This window comes from Pipra filicauda, unplaced genomic scaffold (genome assembly GCF_003945595.2).
Source record: "Pipra filicauda isolate LSUMZ 115617 unplaced genomic scaffold, ASM394559v2 scaffold5_size6683894_pilon, whole genome shotgun sequence".
Taxonomy (NCBI): Eukaryota; Metazoa; Chordata; class Aves; order Passeriformes; family Pipridae; genus Pipra; species Pipra filicauda.
The window spans coordinates 2,787,283-2,808,602 of NW_024104754.1; the positions used below are offsets into that span (position 1 = coordinate 2,787,283).

Genomic DNA, 21,320 nt, shown 5'->3' on the forward strand with positions numbered 1-21,320 from the left:
GAGAAGTCGCTGGAATTGATAAGACAGAAGATTACAAGAAGTCAATCAGGAATGTCAGACAATGGTGCTGGAAAGAAAACAGACTGCCATTTGGTTGATGGATGATTAATTAATTTGTAGTCATTAATTAGTTTGTATAAGAAACAATAAAGAATAACTGTTTATTAAGCAAACAACATGTACTATCCCTTACTACACTAGGTAAGTGCTCTATGTAAAACATATGCAATCCTCTAGCTGAAACAACCTGAGCTGTAAGATACTCTCCCTCAGTCAGGCAGTAAAGATGCAGCAAAATGCCTAAATTCTGAATCTAGTTAACTTTGAGTATCTGACTTATCAACTTGCGTGTGCAAAACTCTATTTATACACGGAAAACATAAATCACCTCCTAATGTTTTTAAAAAAATATTTCAGTTGCGAGGCAGGAACAAGAAGTGTAATATATTTTTTAAAAAAAATTTATTTTCCAAATCTGTCAGCACAGAAGAGAACCTTAAAATCATTAAGCAGCCATGTCAAGAAAAGATCTAAATACCATGATGGCATTACTACTTATAATTATGATTTTAAAATTTCTACAAATACATTCTCAAATATATTTATAAGAACAAAATGTCTCTGCCTAAAGATCCATACCCACAGAAGTACAACCGAGAACTGCAAGTGTCCATTCATTACTAGATAATAACTTTCTTTCCTAACTAGTTTAAAAGTGAAGGACCAAGTGAAGCAGATTAATTCATACTCAAACCTATTGAGTCTTCCTTGTACTTGACCCTTGATATTTCTTTCTTCATGTCAGATTTTCCCACCCCCTCCATTTTTTTTTTAATATTCGGAACATCTGAAGCAATATGAAAAAGATGAATAGAAAAGGATTATTCACTCACATACTACAAGATCTAAGGAGCATCAAATGAAATTATGATGTGGCAGATCCCAAACAAGCATAAGGAAGTACTTCTCCATATAGCACATAGTTAAGCTATGTGCTATATGAAGTCCCTGCTTCAGGATATTGAGATGCCAAAAAGTATACTTGGGTTCAAAAGGTCAATGGCTAAATTTATAGAATAAAAATCAGTCAAAAAGTATTAACCACAAGTATATCATATCTGGCTTAGTCAGTTCTACAATAACAGATTGCAAGAAGCTGGATGCATACACTCTGCTTGCTTAATCTGTTCCTATAATCTTCTCTGGACATCTGTTAGTGGCCTGTCAGAAACATAATACTAGAAAAGACAGACCTTTCATCCAACCTAATTATGCCTCTTCTAGCTTAAGAACATTAAAAATGTGATAAAAACTAAAGGGGAAAATTTTATTTATTATAATATATATGCTGCTTTTCTAAATACACAGGAGTAAGATACTAACTTCCCTACCCCATCAACACCCAAATTATTTCTAACAGATTGTCTACCATAACATTTTGAGAAACAATCCCTCAAAAATAACATTAACATACATTTGGATATTCAACAAATCTGAATTATATTACAGAAAACAATGTTCAAAAATCCATATCATGTCTCAGACAATTTAGTTACAATGCTAGAAATACTAGAAAACCATTAGCAGCATAATCGGTTCTTTGAATTACAGTCTAGGCATAGGAGGATAAAATTCACTTGACTAGACCTGAGAAGTTGAGTCAAAACATCAGTTTATGCAGTTTTGACACATGTAGTATTCCTGGTTCTTGCTGCAAAGAGTAAGTCCAAAATACCAAACCAAACAGGATGCTAAGCACAGCCCACTATATTTTCTCATTAATTAGCTCAATATATTTCATAATTGGAATCCATATTATGAGCCACTAAAAGCACCCTCTTTAGCAAGACTAAAATGTAAACCTTTAATTAGATGAAGGGCTGACAAATCTGATATCCTGGATTTACGCGACATCCTGTGACTCAGAAACCAGTTTCGACTGATAATTAATAGGCTTACCTAGAACACTTTCATGGTAAAACTCAAATACATGTACACCATGTTGAGGCACTAGATCCACAAAAAAAACATTAGGAATTATTAAAAGAAAAGTTGAAGTATTCATTTAGAGCAGAGCAATATGTATGAAGAATGGTTTCAGTGGATTCCCCCAGAAACATCAAGATTATTGTCATCTGATCATAACACAAGTGCGACTAACACAGCTGCCATGTCAGCTTCTCTTCAGGGGCTAGGTCTTAATCATAAATCAACTGAATGACTAATTCAACATTGTTAAAACCAGCAAGTAACTGCTTGGAGCCATTCCAGTTTTTACATCTTTCAAAAGGTCAATACACCTACTCAAACACACAATAGTCCTATCTCTCACAGTGTTTTCTTCTTTTCTTGGATTGAAAAATAACATGTTGGCACTTAAATGTAAGTTTGTTTTAACTAACAATTAAAATGTTCATTAATTCTGAAAGAGTGACCCAGTAAAACAAAGACAATTTTAGTTTTCCTCTCCACCCACAATCAAAAAGCCTCTCCTTTCCTTTGCTGTTTTAAACACTTACACAGTTGCAGAAGTTGATGAAGACATTTTACAGCGGAGCATTTCCTGCATTAACCTTACTTTTGTTAAAGTAATATTATGAATTAAGCTCAGAAATAAATTTTTTTGAGACGAATGACTGGTCTAGATGTGCCTTGCATTTCAAATATGAATCTCTACCCCTCAAAATAATAACAAAAATCACAAAGTGGCATCTAGCAGTAAAATATATTCTAATCATTTACATCTGCTTGCACCACACAAATGACAGAAGCCTACCGTTAGCATCCTTCATAGAAAATATTTATTCTGCTCTTAAATATAAAAGCTATGTTGCATAAACAGAGGATTTAAAGCTGTGGCAGAGTGGCTGAAGGAAAGGAAATGGCAATCTTTCTGGCTCTAGTAGATGCCTTTCCCTATCACACAATGTTTCCCACTCATAAATACATGACAAATACTTCCTCAATCATTTTTTACGAGCAGGGATGCACAGGGGGTAGTCAATGGCTAGCTTGAGGGAAAATAGGAACAGCAGGAGGCAGAAACTGTACTGAAATGGCTATGTGGTAAATTCTCTTCTGGAACATCACTCAGATACCCAGGCTTTGATCTTTCAGCTACAATTACACTCACATCCACAAGATCTGGGTATACTTTTTAAAAACTAAATAATTAATTGTAATAGAAACAGTTAAACGGTTTCATTATATGACTCCTCAACTCAAACCTCTGATTTTTTACAAATTAAAAATTGCAATTTATCTGAAGATTTGCTTTCAATTGGGTTTAACTATGTCATCATCATGACTAGTCTCACAAAAAACATGGGGTGACTGGCGACAGCTAAATCACAGACTGGCGTCGCCTAAGTAGTCTGGCTACCATTAGGGTCTGGGAAATGGTATTTACTGTACAATTAGAGCCAGTGAGCTCTACCTGTAATCATCCAAATACAGGTGTGAGGATCCTTTTTCGGACAGGGAAACCGACTCATCCATTTTCACATAAACTTCCATGCCTGTACTGTTAGAGCAAACCTTAGGAAACCTCAGTGTTTGTACTTCGAAAAGAATATCACCTGATAGTAACAGAGCAAATATGACTATCCTGATCTTAAAACTTCCTTGGGTAGAACCACTACTTATTTTAAATTGTCCTACCCAAAAAACATTTAAAGAATGAACAAAATAGTTTAAAATTATAAAATTTGGCCAAATACGAAGAGCTTACATTATTATATTGGTTATCAAGTCTGTTCCAAAGTCTGTCTTCGGGGCTGAGAGGGTTGCTATTAAAATACGTTAAATTTTGTTCTTTAATACTAACACAAAATGTCTTGTAGTATCAAAAGGACAGTTTTAGTTGCAGTAATTTCACAGAATTTATTCTAATGATTTATTGGAGTTAACCATCTGACATTAATTATTGTTTTGGCTTCCAGTCTATGAATGTTTATTTTTCAGTTTAAAGCCTTCTCACTCTTTGATATCATATGGAAATGAGAATTTTTAATGGAAAATTGAAACCATGTGCATCTAAGTACTTAATGAAGTACAGGGAGAAACAGAGGGTATACTTTAGGAGAATTCAGATATTCCGCTTTAGATACTTTTGATTTGTTTGGATGAGTTACATGCATATATCTGTTCACAAACATACATTTATACATCTTCAAAGTATCTCACAAGTACAGTGTTTAAAATTCTGAATTTTAAGAAAATATTTGCTGTTTGGTTGTGTTTTTTTAAACTAAATACATTGCTGTAGATTTTTTTTAATCGTATACTAACTACATAATCTGTTCCCTCCTCCACAAATCAAATATTTATCCTATCTAGAGCTTCCAACAACATGCTAAATGCTGTACTTCTCAACAGCGGATTCCCACCATATGTCTACCATGTTAGGACTGGATCTTCATCCAGTTCACTGAATGTCTGATAGACTGATTTTGTAACCATCATATCCTTGAGTCATAATATTGATGCCAGGAATACTTGACTAAAACCTGAGCTGTTCATGGCATTAAAGCCCATCAAAAGAGGCCTGTAAACCATAAGCCATGTTCAAGCAGTGGCAAGAAAGCCAGGCATCCAACTGCAAAATGAAGATACTGTTAAAAGGTTGCCACAGTTTGAAACATTTCTGTGCAACTCACATAGCTTTAGTCTTCTGGCATTCAGTTCATTCCTTTGGAATGAAAAAATACATTGCTCACACAGACAATCAGCATTATATAACATGATAAAGCCACATGTTTATTTAAATCAGTACTTCCAAACTAAATCTATTTTCTTCATAGTTAATGGATTCATGTAAAAACAGAAGGAAGGAAAGCATATTCCTTTCTGCAGTCAGGGTTTCACCATATGCATTGTACTCAAGCAGCACATCAGTGGGAGCATAACAAGTAACAGAAGCGCAAGATTAGTTTATATTGTTATTTTAATTAATATCCTTGGTGATCTGAATGCGCAAGGAATTACTGACCATTGAAAAATGTGAAACAGAAACAAATTTAGACATTTAACCTGCACACACTCACCACTTGTTTTTCTTTCTAATGTAGTCTTTTTCAGAAAGATTAACCAAGTAGATCATCGGTTTTGAAGTAAAAAACAAATGTTTGTTCAAAACATCAATCTGGAAGTGAAAATATAGGAGGAGAATTTTAGAAGGAGGTTATACCAACTTGAATTAATTTTATGATAATTTTCCTCATGGTATGTCTGAGAAGACTACAGGATTCAAGTATACTATATAAATCACAGATAAACACAGAATCAGCTGATAAATTTAACATTGTATACACTATAAAATCTAAAAAAAAACCCAAAAAACAACAAACAACCACCTTTAAAAAAGGCAGTAACAGGTAGCAAAATTAGAAGTCAGTTCATGGGATAATATTTATAACCTACCTCTTTGTCATTCCAATCATGATAGAAGCGGACAGCTTTCTTTTCATCTATTACCCACGTCCTGATTTTGCACATTACGTCCTACACAAGATCAAGAAAAAAAAAGTCAAAAACTCAGCTGGATATCAGACTATTCTCTCCCCTAAACAAGGCATGTATACATTAAAATTCAAAACATACACACAAATTAAAAATTAGATAATACCTTTTAGAAACAAGTTTTTACTCTCCCAGAAAAACAGAAATTGCTGCTATAAAAGTCACTAAAGAGCAATATGGATTATTAAAACCAAACAAATCCCACAATTAGGAAGATAAATTCACAATACGCAAGTATCATCTCTTGCCACCAAGAAAATAAGCAGAGCTCATACAATATATGTAAAAATCAGTACATTTTAGATTGCTTTTCAAACTCAGTAAGACGCGACATTTCAGCATCCAGCGGGAGAGACCACGTACAATATAAACATGCCATTAAGAAAAGGGAATGGGTGGGACAAAACACAACAAATATCTTTTTTTTTTCTTCAAATTGTGAGCAAAAGAAATGGAGCCTATTATTGATGATCCACCCTCAAGAAATTAATTCAAATGGCCAAAGCCCTTTTTATTCCACATTAATTTTTCGCCAACACCTTCTCCCTCCCCCCCCAAAATGAAACCTGCCAAAGCCTCCATTACACAATGGCAAGAGCCTTGCACTGGTGACCTCCAACCAGCTGCATTCACTTTCAGAACATCTCTCTCGGCAGGAAATCTAAAGGCCTTTTAGTTAGCAAGCTAGTGTGCATTCAGAAGGAGTAACTGCAGGAAGAGCCCAATGTGCTTTGTTTCTCTGGCCTTTCTTCACAGAAAGATTAATCATCTGTGAAATGGAAACGGCAAACAGCAAGTGACACAAACTGAACCCTTCAAGCCTTTCCTCATCAGTTTTGTGGTCGTGAATCCGAAAGCTGCGTGTGGCACGGTTCTCCTTACAGGCAGGTGTTAATAAAAGGCTCTTGGGTCTGAAAGGTCAAACTTGGCTCTTCTAGGAGTAGTACATTTTAGAGTCGCCTATTTTTTGTTGTAGATAATTTATGATCATGCTTTAAATAATGCATTTTTTAAAGTTGTAATTGACGCAACTGAGCATTAAGATCTTTAAAATACAAGGAAACGTTCCCTAAACTGTTGAGCACACAACATTTTTTGCACTTAATGCTGTGTGGTTGAAGTACATTTATAAACAACCACAAATAACATCAGTATTTACTACCGTCTTTTCTAGTCTTGCAGTAGCTTTAGTGGAGGGGAAAAAAAAAAGAAAAAGAAAAAGCTCTTCTAAATCTTCAGATCCTGATTTGAAACCCTCCAGGAACAGGACTCCCCACAGATTTTAACAAGGAAGGGGCAAGCTAAAACTTTTAATGAAATCTAACATGTTCTGCCTAAGAATAATCACTTTTACTCTCCTATAACTGAATTTCACTCATAAATGTTTAAAAGTGGCTAATATAACACCATTTCCTACAAGGAGAAGATCAAAGTGCTATATTACAAATGCATTATGATTAAAAAAGCACTGTGCAGCTTTGCTATTAACTGTTCTTTAAACCCTAAAAGGCTTCCCATAGATCTCACTTGGCACTGCATATACAACCTTTGACAAGTAATGTAGACCATTTTTATTCATTGCCTAAAATTGTAGGCAATTATGTGCGTCACACTGGCCACCTGCAAATTCTGAATGCCTGCTCCAGTTGTCAGAGCAAAAAACTAATGTCGGAGGGGATTAATCTAGGGGGAGAGAGTCCTCTTTAATGGCTCCAGCAGGTGAAATGGCCCAGCTGGTTACTATGATGAGTGGCCAGAACAGCTTATGTAGAGACATGCAACAAGATTACACATAAAGAAGAAAACAGTGGTACCATCTTATCTTTAACCCTATGTGCTTTTTATTTTTTAATTAATCACTATAAACAAGATAAGGGAAGCAATTCTATCAGTAAGTACTTTTCATTTAAGATCTTTATCTTCAGCTTCTCTTTAAACAGACATATATAAAAATCAACACAACCCCCAAGATTCCTGTTCAGCAGTGAAGGAATTCTGGTTACACACTATTTTGGATTTTAAACTAATTCTGTAGGCACCTACCAGGTGGCTTTCAGCATTACAGTTTCCTCCCAATAGCAATGCAATACTACATATAAACTGGAGTTGATAAAAAACTGACAGAAAAAAACCCACTATCGCACAAGTTATCAAAGCCAAACTTTCAGGCTTAAGCAGAAATTAAGTGTTTTCTAATCACACTGTAAGGGGAGCTATCTAACACAGAACTTGCAGAAAATTTCAAGCATCAACACAGCAAATAAAGTTTGGCCTTTCTAAAGCCTATCTAAGCACAGAGCTGCCAATCAAAACCTCTCTTCCACATTCACCTGCTACCTACAGTGACACATCTAAACCCATTTTGGCACTGACTTAGTTTTTCTAAGTTCTCGTTTAGGTACCTGACTTGATGCTGTTTGCAACTGTTGTTCTAAAGAGTAATTGTACGGACAATTTCCACAGGGAAGGCAGACCAACAACTGCATATGCTGGGGGGAACCGACAGCTGTATACTTGCCAGTTCTCTTTTGGTTTTACAGAGAAGATGGCAAAATATTAGAAAACCTTCTTTAGATAAAAGGATGGAAACTTGTAAGCAAGTACAGCATTTATGTATGAAGCTGGCACAGCAGTGAGAGAAAGATTTCTCTGATGGACTATCTGGACAGCAGTCACACTATGCAGAATATAAAGCATACAGTCCAGAAACCTAAAAATGGGACAGATGATCTCAGATTTCCCTGTCAGATTCCCCTGACAATATGAAGAAAGGCAAATATTTCCACATATTTCTTTTTCACTCAGTTGCCCCAATACTCTGAACAAACATGCAAAAAGCACATTTTCAGATTATATCTCATGTAGCACCATTTTTAGTTTTACTATTTGCTTCTGTCTAGGACTGGTGAAAAACTACGAACTAACCTTTTTATCTTCACTATCACTGTAACAGTCATTTAAACACATTTAATCACTACTCTAGTTAGCTTCAAGATGCTTAATAACACAATACAGAGCAATGATCCACTTTGTTTCATTAGATCTGGCCTCCCCAGTCGCACACTTTGAGGTCAATCTGTCACCAGCAGAATGATCCACTTTGCCTTGTCTGATGAGAGGGGTACTCTTGTTGTTTTTCAGCTACCAACATTATAACAAGCACCATTCAAAAGGCTGCCAAAAAAACCTCTGAAATCCAATTTACTTACAGTTGTCAAGGCATATGGAATACAGCAAATTTCATGAATGTCAAATATAATTGTTTTAAAAATCAGTTGATTTCTGACTATATTCACGGCAAGATATTTAGCACATGTGCTTACTTAGTATATTTAGCCATATGCAATACAGTGATTTTATTTATGTCCTGCTCTCATTTTCTAAAGGCCACAAGTAGTCAGCCCACAAATGCGAAGCAGGACTTTAACAGTAAGTCCAGTAGTATAAAATAATGAAATACATGTAAATTGCATATAGCAGATTTACCAAGACATGCTCATGAGACACTACTGTGTTGAAAAATGTGCATACATTAATAAACTTTCTGGATGAATGATAGTAATAATGTGTGCCAATGCTAAATTCTTCTTACAGCATGAGGGACTAAACTGAAGCTTGGAAAACTCACTTGCCTACTTGGCATCAGAGAATTGTGATTTTTTTGTTGTAAATTAGCAGGGCATGTAATTAACTTCCGCAAATTTAATAAAGAAGTAAGCAGTTGTGAGGATTATCACTTCACACTTCAAAGTGCAAGTGAATTCTCTGTGATCCTGCAGGCAGTGCAAAAGTCTCCACTACTACAAAGAGTAACTGTGAGTACAGTAGGCTTTTTCCCCCATCAAGGGAAGTATGGATTGTTTCTCAGTGCATTTATTCATTTCCTTCAAACTTCCAAGATGTAATAACTTACCATCTCCCAGTAAAAGCTTCAAAAGCAGTTAAATACTTTTTATTAGAGTGTTTCAATGGTCTAAAAATTTATCATTTCTACTGCTCTGCTGCTTGGAAAAGCTATAAGGCGTACCTAAAACATTACCTGTAGCTCTTGGTTAGCTCTTCATTTCACACAAAAGTTCAACAGCATAGCGTATCAATATTAAAGGTGATGGTGTATAACTAACATATGCTGACTTCCCTAAGGAACCTGCTACAGTGGTGTAAGGTATTTAATTAGTAAATCACTGCGTACACTACATGGAGTCAACCCCACCTCACCACCTAACCAGTAGGTCTCAGAGTGTAACTGTAAATAGAAAATCCAATGAATGTGTTTCCAGTGTGGCTCCGAACAAACTTTGCATTTCTCCAATAATCATCTTTCAATGGGCAAAAAAGACCATGTTAATGACACACAGATTCTGAGAATAGGAAATTACTAACAATGTGAATTGTGTGTAGTGACCAGAACTGCAACACAGATTTAGTGAAAGCAAACAATGCTTTACAGTACAGTACATTGAAGTTCATACACTTGCTGGGGGGGGACAAGGGAGAGTGGATATGTTATTTACCAGGTAGATGACTTCTCTCTTGGTAGAGTGACTGAGAAGCCTGGAAGGTCACAAGCAAGTGAACTGTATTGTAACTAAAAGACTAATAGAATCTTTGAGTATAAAAACAGGCTAATGTCCAGTGTGAATAATTCCACACTTATCTCTCCTGAAATATTGACAAACTGGAGGAGAAAAATAAGAGGTTTTGAAAAAGTGCTCATACTTGAAGACTTGGTGTTCTTAAATCCTATGTTTTTATACTTATTGCATTATATATATATATAATTAACAAAAAACTCACATAGTACAGGGTTCTTCACACTAGCATGTTGAAGCTTGACAAATACAGGCTAAAGCTGTCTTATTTCTAAACAGTAAAGATAATTAATCACTGGCATAGCTTATGTAAGTTGAAGTAATTTATCTCTAGCCCAAAAATATTTAAATAGAGGTTAATTTTTCTCCTAAGAGATACATTCTATTTTCACCATGACTGTAAGAATTAAACTGGGATATGCAAGAGATCAAACCAGACAATAATCAGTATTCCATCTGGCCTTCAAAATTCATATGATGGTTTTTCAGATACAGATAGAGAACAATGCTATTTGAGGTACTCATAGCTAGTTTAACTGTGCTGCACCAAGAGCAATTTATTGAGTACACACAATTTTCCCTGTTAGCACAAGGTGTACGGTGTGCACTGTGCCCACAGACCCTCCATTCACAGTTTTCCTTGGAAATCTCTTCAGTTCTATTGAGCATAGACTAGGCTCTCTACTTTTCCTGGGGGTTTTCTGGTGATTTAAAAGTGTGAGGCTAAAGTGACAAAGTAAGAATTTATTTTAAAAATACTGTTTAGAAACAACACTATTTTAAAGGGCAATTAAGACGAATTTTGCAGTTTAAAGAAAAGGCTGGTTCATGTTTTTCCATGGTGTTAAGCGCTTAAATAAGCTGTAGCAGCTGGGCACAGGAAAGAGAACAAGCCAGGTACTGCATCAGCTGGAGTGACAATGAGCTCCTCTGTGGTACAAAACAATGTCTAATCTCTTACAATTCCCTTGCTCACTGACTTTAATAAAAATACAATGGGAGAAGTAATGGATTTAGGACAAGTGTATTATCCTTTCTTCTATTTAATACCTTTTAACAGAGCCTGTACAAGCTGTACATGATATAAGATTACTTAGAGCTAGATATCAATAATATTTATGAAACCACAACAAGTACTTTCACCCAAAACATCCTACAGGCTTTCCAGGCCATGTAATTTATGTCAATAATCCCCAAATTCTCCTGCATGGGTCATCCTTGTGGGCTCTATGGCGTTATACATAAAATGACACAGTCACTTGTCGCTTCTCAAAGAAAAAAACAGGCAAGAATACAGAAAACAGTCTATCTACAAATGATTATTTCTAGCAATTCAGGAATTCAGAATAGGGAAATCACACTGATAAGTAAAATGAAACATCTTCCGTACAGTTTCACTAAATTTTTCTTACTGCACTTATTATATATTCTTACTTACACTTATTTCCAAATAAACAAATGTGAATGCATTTGCTGTAAATGTGAATTAAGCCAAATGAAAACACAACTATGCATACATAGAGTTATTTTGGCGTATGTACATACAACGTACGTAAGTGGCTTGGATCTAGACATACCCAGGCAGACATTATTTACAAAAGTAATTACTTTAAGCCACTTGTCAAATCTACACAGGAAAGATCAGCCCTGACAGAAAGTATTTAAGCACTGACTTCTCTTTGTCTACTGATAATACCAAAAGAATCCAAACGTGTATTTACACATTATGTACTTTTAAGTCATGCTTTACTACTGATTAATTCACAAACATCTGCCATGAATATTTTCCTGCTACATTCAAAATGTTCTCCAGAATGAACTTTAATTTCCTCTAAATACCACATTAAGCACAGTAAATGGTCCACTCAAGATTTTAGGCATAATTACATGCATTAAGAATATAAATATTTTCTCGATTCCCTATGATTTAAGTTAGTAATTGTAAAAGCCATCGGCAGAAAGTATGTCAACAGTGTACGTGTAATGCTGCTCTTTTCTTTCCATCTCCAGTGGAAGAAACAGGCTTCTCAAATTCTCCTCTCACTAAAGGAGACCAAAGAAACTGGAAAAAATATTATACGATTCATTGCTGTATTTATCTTCAACTTGGAATGAAAGAAAGGTGAAAATTCCCAACTGACATCATCAGCTAGAGGAAATAAGAGTTCATCCATCCGTAAGAACTCTGGCAAGCGCTTGCAGCACGAGGTCAGCGAATTCTGCTTGGCACCATCCCATTCATCAGAATATTGCAGGAAGGAAAGATTTTCATCTAGTATATATTGGTAATAATAAGAAACTGAATCTACCAGCTCTCTGCTGTACATGAGTATCTCCCACACCATACTGGTGATTTTAACAACAAATGATGAACAAAAAAATATCTTTCAAACAGTTACTGTATTTTCAGGACAGGACCAAGACATTAAATGTAAAGGAGGAGAATGGAGGAGATTAAAGCTACCTAAAATATAATTAGGAAGATTTTGCTTTACTCATCATAGTACATACATGGTGAAAAATACAATGAGCATAGGCAGAGTGTAAGTATCAATTATCAGTTCATCGCCCATCACAGTAACAAACCAAAGCTTGATGCCTTTCTTTTAAATTGAATATGCACTAGATGATTCCTGTACCACTACATTAAAAAGGAGTCTCTAACTGCTCTTTTCATAACTGCAATTACTTTTGTTCTTACAAAATGTGTTTGATTTGAAAAGCTAATTTTTAAAGACTGACTTTAACAGTGGAATTTATGTATCTCGCAGGACTTGTGAAAGCACCCTGTTCACTGAACACTGGAAGTTCAAACGCAGTGAACAGTGATCCTGACCCACTGTGAAAGCCACCTTTTAACTGAAAATTGGAAGCTCAAACACTGCAGACATTGACACTGACCTAACAATTTTGTCTTCACATCACTAACATCAATAATCTGCATCAACTCAACTACACAAAGTATTCTTGTGGTCAGATGTATGAATCACAATACCACTGCCTAAGAATTGTTCTGTGCTGGAATTCAAGATTTCATGCACTAACAAAGACCTGAAGGAATATCTTTTGCAGAGGGTGAGTCTCTGAGGACTAGAATTGAAACATACTGGAAGGGTAATGGAATAGAACCCTGTAATAATGTTCACTTAACTATATCAGATGATATTAACTTGAAGATTTCTGTCTTCATGACTGAAAAATCTCATAAATTAAAAAAAATTTTTTTAACTGATTTTAGAATTTGCACATTCTGATCTATAAATTCATACATATTTGAATTTTACTTTGAAATCTCCTGCTATCCAAAATGAAAGATGAATAATAAGCTAACAATAAAGTTAAACTCAATATCTACCTCATGTCTCTGCAGACAGATTTAAAATATAAAATCAAAATTACTCTGATTGCTTTCTGAAATTATATATGCACTGTTCTAATACATGCCAATAACAGGAGTGCTTTTATTCTAGAGTATCTTTTCAGAAGGTTATAGCCAAAATAATATTTCAAGGTATACCACAGCTGAAAGACTAGTACCCTTAGTAATAGCAAATAGTCATTTCTAAGAAGGCAGTAGAAACAAAACAGACAAAAATACATGTGTAAAGGAAGCTATTCTAAGCTTATGTCAACATCACATGTTGCTGATCTTGGACCATATTGTGCCATTGATTTTTAAGTAGAACTTGAAAATTATTTCATTGATGGTTCCTTAACAACAGTTGGCTATTTTATTTCTGCTGACAGGGGATTGAGAAATCAATTCTCTGAGAGACAGGATGAACAGTTAACACTATTCAACTGCAAAGCCAGGTCACTGCACAAAGGTGAACTTACCAACTGTAGGCAATGTGGGCTTAGGCAGAGGAAAAATGATAATTACCAAGTTATAACACAATGCAAGGCGGTGGGCAATCAAATACAAATCTCAGATTTAAGTGCTGTCGACTGATACACACTCTCAATTTTCTATTTTTCTCCTCTTAAACCTTTTGGAGATTTCAGACTACCAAGTTACCGTTGTGGAGGCTTACTGATAAAGAGACTCCTCTAAAGCAGACAATTCATATTTATAAAATAAGATGAATAACTTCTACAACTCTCAACCAGTTAAAATTCTTAAGAAATTCTCTTCACTTAAATTGCTCCCAAAAGAATGGGGGAAAGTAAACAATAAAAAAAGAGAGACTAAAATTTTTACATTGTGACTTAAAAACAAAACCAAACCAATTCATGAATACCAGATTTTTTTCCTTGTAACCTCCTAGTTTTCCTGAAAGGGAAAATAACTGGGAACACTCAGAGCATAGACAAGAGCTGTTTGTTCCACACCTCTGCTACAGTAAGAACAGACTAATAGCAATGGCTATGTATTATACCAGCAAATAACTTCAAAAGGCAAATCCTGAGAGGTTCTCTCCCAGTCCTGTCCCATCCTCCCTTTTTTTGAAGGTAACCTGTTTGGAAAAAAGTATTAATTCCAGTCCATACTGTCTCTTAATGATTTTTTGGCCCTGGAAAGAGGAAGTCTTTAACAGTAGCTGCAAGCCACATGGAAACACTACAGATTGTGCTGGACACAGAACTGTCTCTGTGGCCAACAAGCTACCTGCAGAATGCAACGGATTTGTGAAGTGCAGAACGATCAAACAGCCAAAATACACTCCTAACATTTGGCTCCCGCTTTAGAGAGGAGGCATAATCTTTAACTGCTTTTTTCACCAATCCCATACGGTTTTCCTCCTAGACCCGTAAGTCACTTACTGCACAGTCAATCCCACAGTATAATATATAGAATGCAACCACAGGCTTCTCTGCAACACAGAACATTAAAGGAAAAGAGGCAAAGCAAAATCTACAGGAGTGCCTCACAATCCAGTGGCTGAACATCTAAATAAACCCAGTAGTGGCTGGAAATGCCCAAGAATTGCTGTTAGAGTCTTACAGTTCTATTTGTAGAAGGTGTGTAACTGGACCTACGGATTGATTTACCAGGAAAAGAAAAGTAACTAGGCAGAGCTTTCACAAGCCTTTACCATAAAAAAAGTCTATTTTATGAAGGCCTACTGTCTACCTTACAATTCAAGCATACAAGTCACAATGGAAGACAAGCAAGAAGATTCAAGATCAGCACGACTCAGGCATTATGCCCCACAGCACTTTCCTGAAGAGATTCCCTAGTGACTGTGGTTCCTATGTGCAGCCTTTGTCTCAAGGGGAGCATTAATTTGTGCCCCCCCACTCTGTGCAGCCACCCCTTCCCATTAAACAAAGTAATTTAATGCCTTTGAAACCTCTATTGTTGTTGACAGTCAGCTGAGACTGGTCATGTGTAACATCTGTTACTGAGAACACAACTGGTAGGGCAACATGACTTCAAGAACCTGGTGTGTTCATAAAAAAAAAGGATTAAAAAACCCCAATGAATGACAAGAAGAGTAAGTTACAAACAAAAGGTGACAAAGACATTTCGACAGGCGAACTATAGATGAAGTAATAGTAAGGAGACTGAAGGCAGAGGCAAAGAAATGGATGAGAAGCTGAAGCTGGGTGAAGACATTAATAATGCAGATTTAAGATTTTTCTTTAATTAATTTAAATTGCATTTCTAGATTTGAGGTTTCTATTTACTGTCTTCCTTAACTTGAGAATCATCTGATATTTTCTGTTTTCAAACACATACCAACTTTCTGTAGTTAAAAAAAATGGGTAAGAGCAACTCTGTCATCCAACCATAATGGTACCTACCACCCATTAGTTACATGATCACTATTACAAATTTTATTTCAAGCACACTTCAGTTATGACTCTTTGCAATTACAAAAGTGCCAACTTCTTCCTTAGCACAGGAAGAACATAGATTGTTACATGAAATCCTCAGAGCATCCAGAAAGGTACACTCAAAAGCTTGACAAGAAGGTTCCATCATAAGGAACTGAGCAAAGCTGTTTCCAAAGACAGCCACACAAAAAAGTAAGCAAGAAGAGCTCAAGACTGGGGCAGAACAGCATCACAACACTCATTTTCATCATCTCATACCAATGTAAAATTTAGCCTTAGGCTGAGCTTTGAATTCGCTACAGACAGGATTTTTGCTTGCACCTTTCTTTAAGATGAATTAAAAGCTGAAAGACTGTGTGGATGCTATTTGGAACTGTAGGCATAAGCTGCACTGTTCCTCTGAGCATGTGAAACCTTTTGTAAAAGATAAAAATCACTGCCCACATATACCCAGGGCTGGGTTCACACGTCAAATAAGACCTGAAATGAAGCATACCTGGTTTTCTCTCTCTGGACTTACGTGAAAGCCTTTAAATCACCCAACAATAGCCTTTTTTTCTGGCTCAGACCAATCAGGGAATAAAATACTTTTCAAGCCGAATGAAGACTAGTTCTTCAGCAACAGAAATTACCAAAGAAGTGCTTTTTAACACTGCATCATGAAGTTGAACATTTTGGAGGGATGTTCACTTTCACTTTCTAATTATTTCCAAATACTAGGTAGGGCCAACAAATTCCACTGCACTTCAATACTGCTAAATTAACCCACCAGTACCAATATAACAATGTTTTTCTTACTACTTGCTATCAAAAAAGCCATGGGAGAAAACAGTATTTTTTACTACTTAACTGTTAAGTATAAATAGTCTATTTCTACAATGATAAACTACTGTAATAATTAATTAGAGAATGTGTTTTATATACCACCTCAAATATTTACAGAAGATTAATGAAATAAAGAAAAATTAATAACTAGACTACTACCAAAGTGTAGGAGACTCAAAAGTCAAGTGGCAGTAAAACATCAATTTGCAAAAATATACTTGGAAGTTGATAATTATTATACATTTCTAATTTACAAAGAAACACCACTGCTACCCTGGGATAATTGAGCTCATTTAAGCAGCTTTCCACAACAACATTCTAAAATTAATTTCAACTAGCAGTCTTTATTTAACATGCACTAAAAGACACAAAGTGCAACCATACCAAGAAAATATATTCCCTTGCTGGCTACAGGAATACTAGTATTAACATCATAGCAGAACTCAACAGCAAGAATAATTCGGAAGTGTCTGATGGACTTTGAATTACAACTAAACACTGGTGTAAGTTTGATGAAGCATTGTCAATTCTCATATAAAGCTGTGCCAGCAAGAAAATAACAGTTAAATTTCAGAAGTTACAAATAGCTTAATCTGTGAAGTCTTACACTTCTGCCAATTCAGCAAATCATTTCAGTAATTTTCCGATTCATAATAATAATTACTTTAAAATACATATAAAAATAGCAGTAGTGTTTTGTATTATACACGTAGGATATCAATAACAAAACCCAACAATACAAATATTTCAATTCAATGCTGAGAGTACTTAAAGATTTGCCTTTATAGGTCAAGTACTTACATATTCAGGTTTTAATTTCTTGTCTCCTCCTCTTACAGCTACTTTTTCAAGCTTGTCTATGCTCTGCATGATCAGCTCCTCATCTTTAAGTCTAAGCTCTTCATGTATTATTTCAATGTCACGAACAGGATCTACACTTCCTTCAACATGAGTGATATCATCATCTTCAAATGCTCCTAAAACAAAAGAACACGTAAATTACTTATTAAGCTAAAAAGACAAGAAGAACGTATTTAGAACACACTATTACAAGTCACAAGAATTGGAGATTAAAAAGTCAGTAGGTCTGTCATACTGCCCATATACAAGTGTCACATGCAATGCTTTATATCATACTATCTTAGTATGTTAATTTATGTACCAACTCCAAAATCCAAAGCTCGCTCTATATACAAAGCATAGCACTTTGCCATTTCAGGAGAGCACTTAAGGCATCTTTAAGAGTTTCTTCTGCATAGGAATAGGCTAGAGCAGTTTCCTGAGAATAGGTAACAGTTTTTAACAGTATCCAACCTATCAGTAGCAAACACAGTAACTAAATTGAACATCAGAGAACATTTTAATACATCTAGTAATGACTACAAGAATCATGGAAAGAAAACCTTACAAATCGCCCTGGCAGACCTCACTGGCTGACCAATTTTATGTGTTAAGAAAAGAAGTTCTAGATAAAGAATTCTGAAGTTCTGAACGACTCTTAAGTGTTTCCAAGGGAAACGGGGCTTAGAAAAAAAGGCCTGAAATCATCTGGCAGACCTCGTCCCTGTTTCAATCTACTTTATCACTGTGGTTCTGACGGTGATTAGATAATGAACCACTCAGACACACAATTTACACAGCAGCTAATTTCATCGGCCTGATTTGAGGGTATGGTTTTTAGGGGGCCATCAAAGAAGCAGATGAAGGTGCATTTGTCATATATGAGTGACAACCATTCACACTATCTGAACAAAATGGTGCTGGCCCTTATTAGAAACACATGCTATTATCACATATTTAAAGTGCAGTTGAAGCCATAATTTCAAATTGCCAACTGGAAACATAAGGTTAAAACAACCAGATATTACTGAAGCATGTGTGCTGACTTCATGCCCTTCTGATGACAATCTGGCAACATAATTCAACTAGGATTTAAATTATCAGATAAGCAGCATCACACACACACACAAAAAATTCCAGCCCCCCCCAAAAATCAATACCTATTTTAAAAATATTAACAGTTAAAATCTGTTTATTACTTCTTCCTGGATCAATTTTCAGAGTATTTGCATGCCTAGGTTGTAACATTAAAGATATGCCTGAAAAATTAACCACGGAAGTAACATAATTTTAACATTACCAAAATTAAAATCAACTGATTCTTTACACAGGAAAAAAACATAAGCCATTTCTTGTACTGAGAAAGATCGAAAACAGGGTAGACAACAAACAATTCCTTAGATTTCATACAGAAAGTTGTGGGGGTTCTTTGTTGTCATGCACATCTTAAACTTCATCTTTTATTTTAACTTACTGGAAACAGTGGTTTTAGCAACAAAGTTTTTACATCAAAGCACATGGAACACAGGTTTAAAATGTTGACAGTCAAATGTCAAAATCGTTTTCACATAAACTTAAGAAAAGCCGTTAAAACTGTGGTTACCACAAGTTCCCTCCTCTCTCATTAACTGTTTGTCTCCAAAGATCATCAGTGAGCTCTGATGCTGGCAGTGACAGGAGAACAGGCTGCTGTGTCAAATGGAAACCCACTACACTAACCCATACCAATGACAGACAATTAAGGAAGAGATACTGTAGCCCTGGTCTTCCATAAATATTTACCTGTGCACCTGACTGAACAGGACATGGGTTGTTTAGATGAACAAATACTGTTAGAAAACAGTTTAACAGCTCTGTTCTAATTAACAAGAAAAATATTGAATAGAAAGGGGGAAGTAGGAAGATGTCACCATGCATATCAACAAACTCTACCTGCCCAGCCTTCTCAACAGATGAGTAGTACTTATGCAGCTAAAAATCTATCATCAAGAAAAAGTTTATGTATAAAGAAAAAAGTGTCTGTTACCATCTAAATAATATATTCTCAAGTTGTTTACATCTTCTTCCTGCATTTGGTGCCCAAGGGTTTAAAAAACAACAAAAATCCCCACACTGTTAAAGTCAGGAGAAAAGCTCCGTGAGTACAAAGATCTTGCATTTAGAACACAAAAATAAGTAAAGTAAACAGCTTGTTTCAGTCTTAAGGAAGAATGATGCTTTTCTGAAAAAGGAAGTGTAAGATGAATTAGCAACAACAAAAAACAGCTTATACTTTTCCATTTTCTTCAACAACAGTAAAATACTTCAGCAATTATCTTCATTTCTTCACATCTTGCTGTTCCTTTTCAGCAGAATATCCAGTTCTTTACTCATCCAACAACAATTAATTCAGTGCATTTCCACCCCTATAAAACTAAATCTATGCATTTCATGTGCACTCTCTTCCCAATCCACTAAAGGCTCTAACCCATGGACACTTCAATGTCCTGCCAGCATTTTCTTCAAGTTTCCTCCTCCTGTCATACCTGTGTCAGCAGCCATCCTGCAGCTCATTTATGCAACATCGATGAGAACAGACTCCTGTCTGGCAACAGGCAGTTGCTTGCTTAGGTAAAAAGCTCCTCTACTGAGCTTTTGATTTCCCACTCGAGGTAATAATTCAGCCTTCTCTCCTCCTCACTGGGTTGTCTGACTCTTGTCATGGAAAAAAATGAACACTACTTGAATATTACAATAAAACTATGGATGTTGAGCTTCAATTTTCAATTCTACACTCAGAGGAAAAATATGTTTTTCTAACTCGAAAAGAAGAAAACCTATCAACAGCTGTGCTGCCAAAGGCCATACATGTTTCTTTTAAATAGATAGGAAATCCATTAAATTTATCATAGCAGGTTTTATTTTTTCTTAATTTATCAAGAATGCTTAGATAAGAGCAATTTAAATCTCTTCCCATTTAGACAGACACAGTCCATGAGGAAGTGGTAGGTATAAGATTTTCCATACACAAAAGACCAAACTGGCATTAATGTCCACATCTTGGTACAAACGAGAGATTCTTCTGGATAAGCAACAGGCATTGAGCTTGTTTGTCAATGTCTACTTCAGTCATCAATGTAAAACAAAAGAGATCATCCTCTGACCATGTGGGATGTACCTTGAGCAATCTCTTATGCCAGCCTGAAGCCTGCTTTGCAGTGAAAGTCGGGCACAAACCACATGGAGCACTGTAGGGAATTCAATTCTGGTCTGCAGAGCTGCATGCAGACATAGCAAGCTGTTACTGGTGGTAACCTTAGGAATTAGGCTCTGGGCAAGAAATGAGATGTCTTGGAAAAAGTACAACTGTGAGAAATTGGCAAAGTTAAACTACTAGAATAACATTTTACCCAGTCCCTGGTTTAAAAAACAGCCTATATAAAAATTTAAAGCAGTAGGAAAAAATGGAATCGTAAAACTGATTCAAAAAATAGGACAGATGAGAAAATGAGTATAGTATTTGCAGCTTTCAAAGATGAAAATAAGAACTATAATACTAATCTACAAATCTTATCTGAAATAGATTGTTAACAGTATATTGCTATTATTACTATGTCTCTCTGCCTTTGCATGGAATTCCTCTGTCAAGCAAGGCCTTTAACTCTCTTTCACTAGGCAAGATGGCATGATTAATCCCACTTTCCCTCCAGCATATACAGCAGCAAAACAGAAAGCTCTATTTTAAAATATAACAAATGGGGGACTAAGAATGACATCACTGTC

The 21,320-nt window shown here is 35.7% G+C and overlaps 1 protein-coding gene across 1 annotated transcript in view; it reads right to left on the bottom strand.

Annotated features, from left to right (window-relative positions):
• OLA1 (Obg like ATPase 1) overlaps positions 1-21,320 on the bottom strand; it is a 98,800-nt gene that overhangs the window by 34,072 nt on the left and 43,408 nt on the right. The window contains exons 5-7 of the mRNA XM_027733660.2: positions 17,520-17,695; positions 5,422-5,502; positions 5,046-5,143 (exon numbers count right to left, since the gene is read on the bottom strand). Of these exons, the coding sequence (XP_027589461.1) occupies positions 5,046-5,143; positions 5,422-5,502; positions 17,520-17,695 (355 nt within the window). The remainder of the gene's footprint in view (positions 1-5,045; positions 5,144-5,421; positions 5,503-17,519; positions 17,696-21,320) is intronic.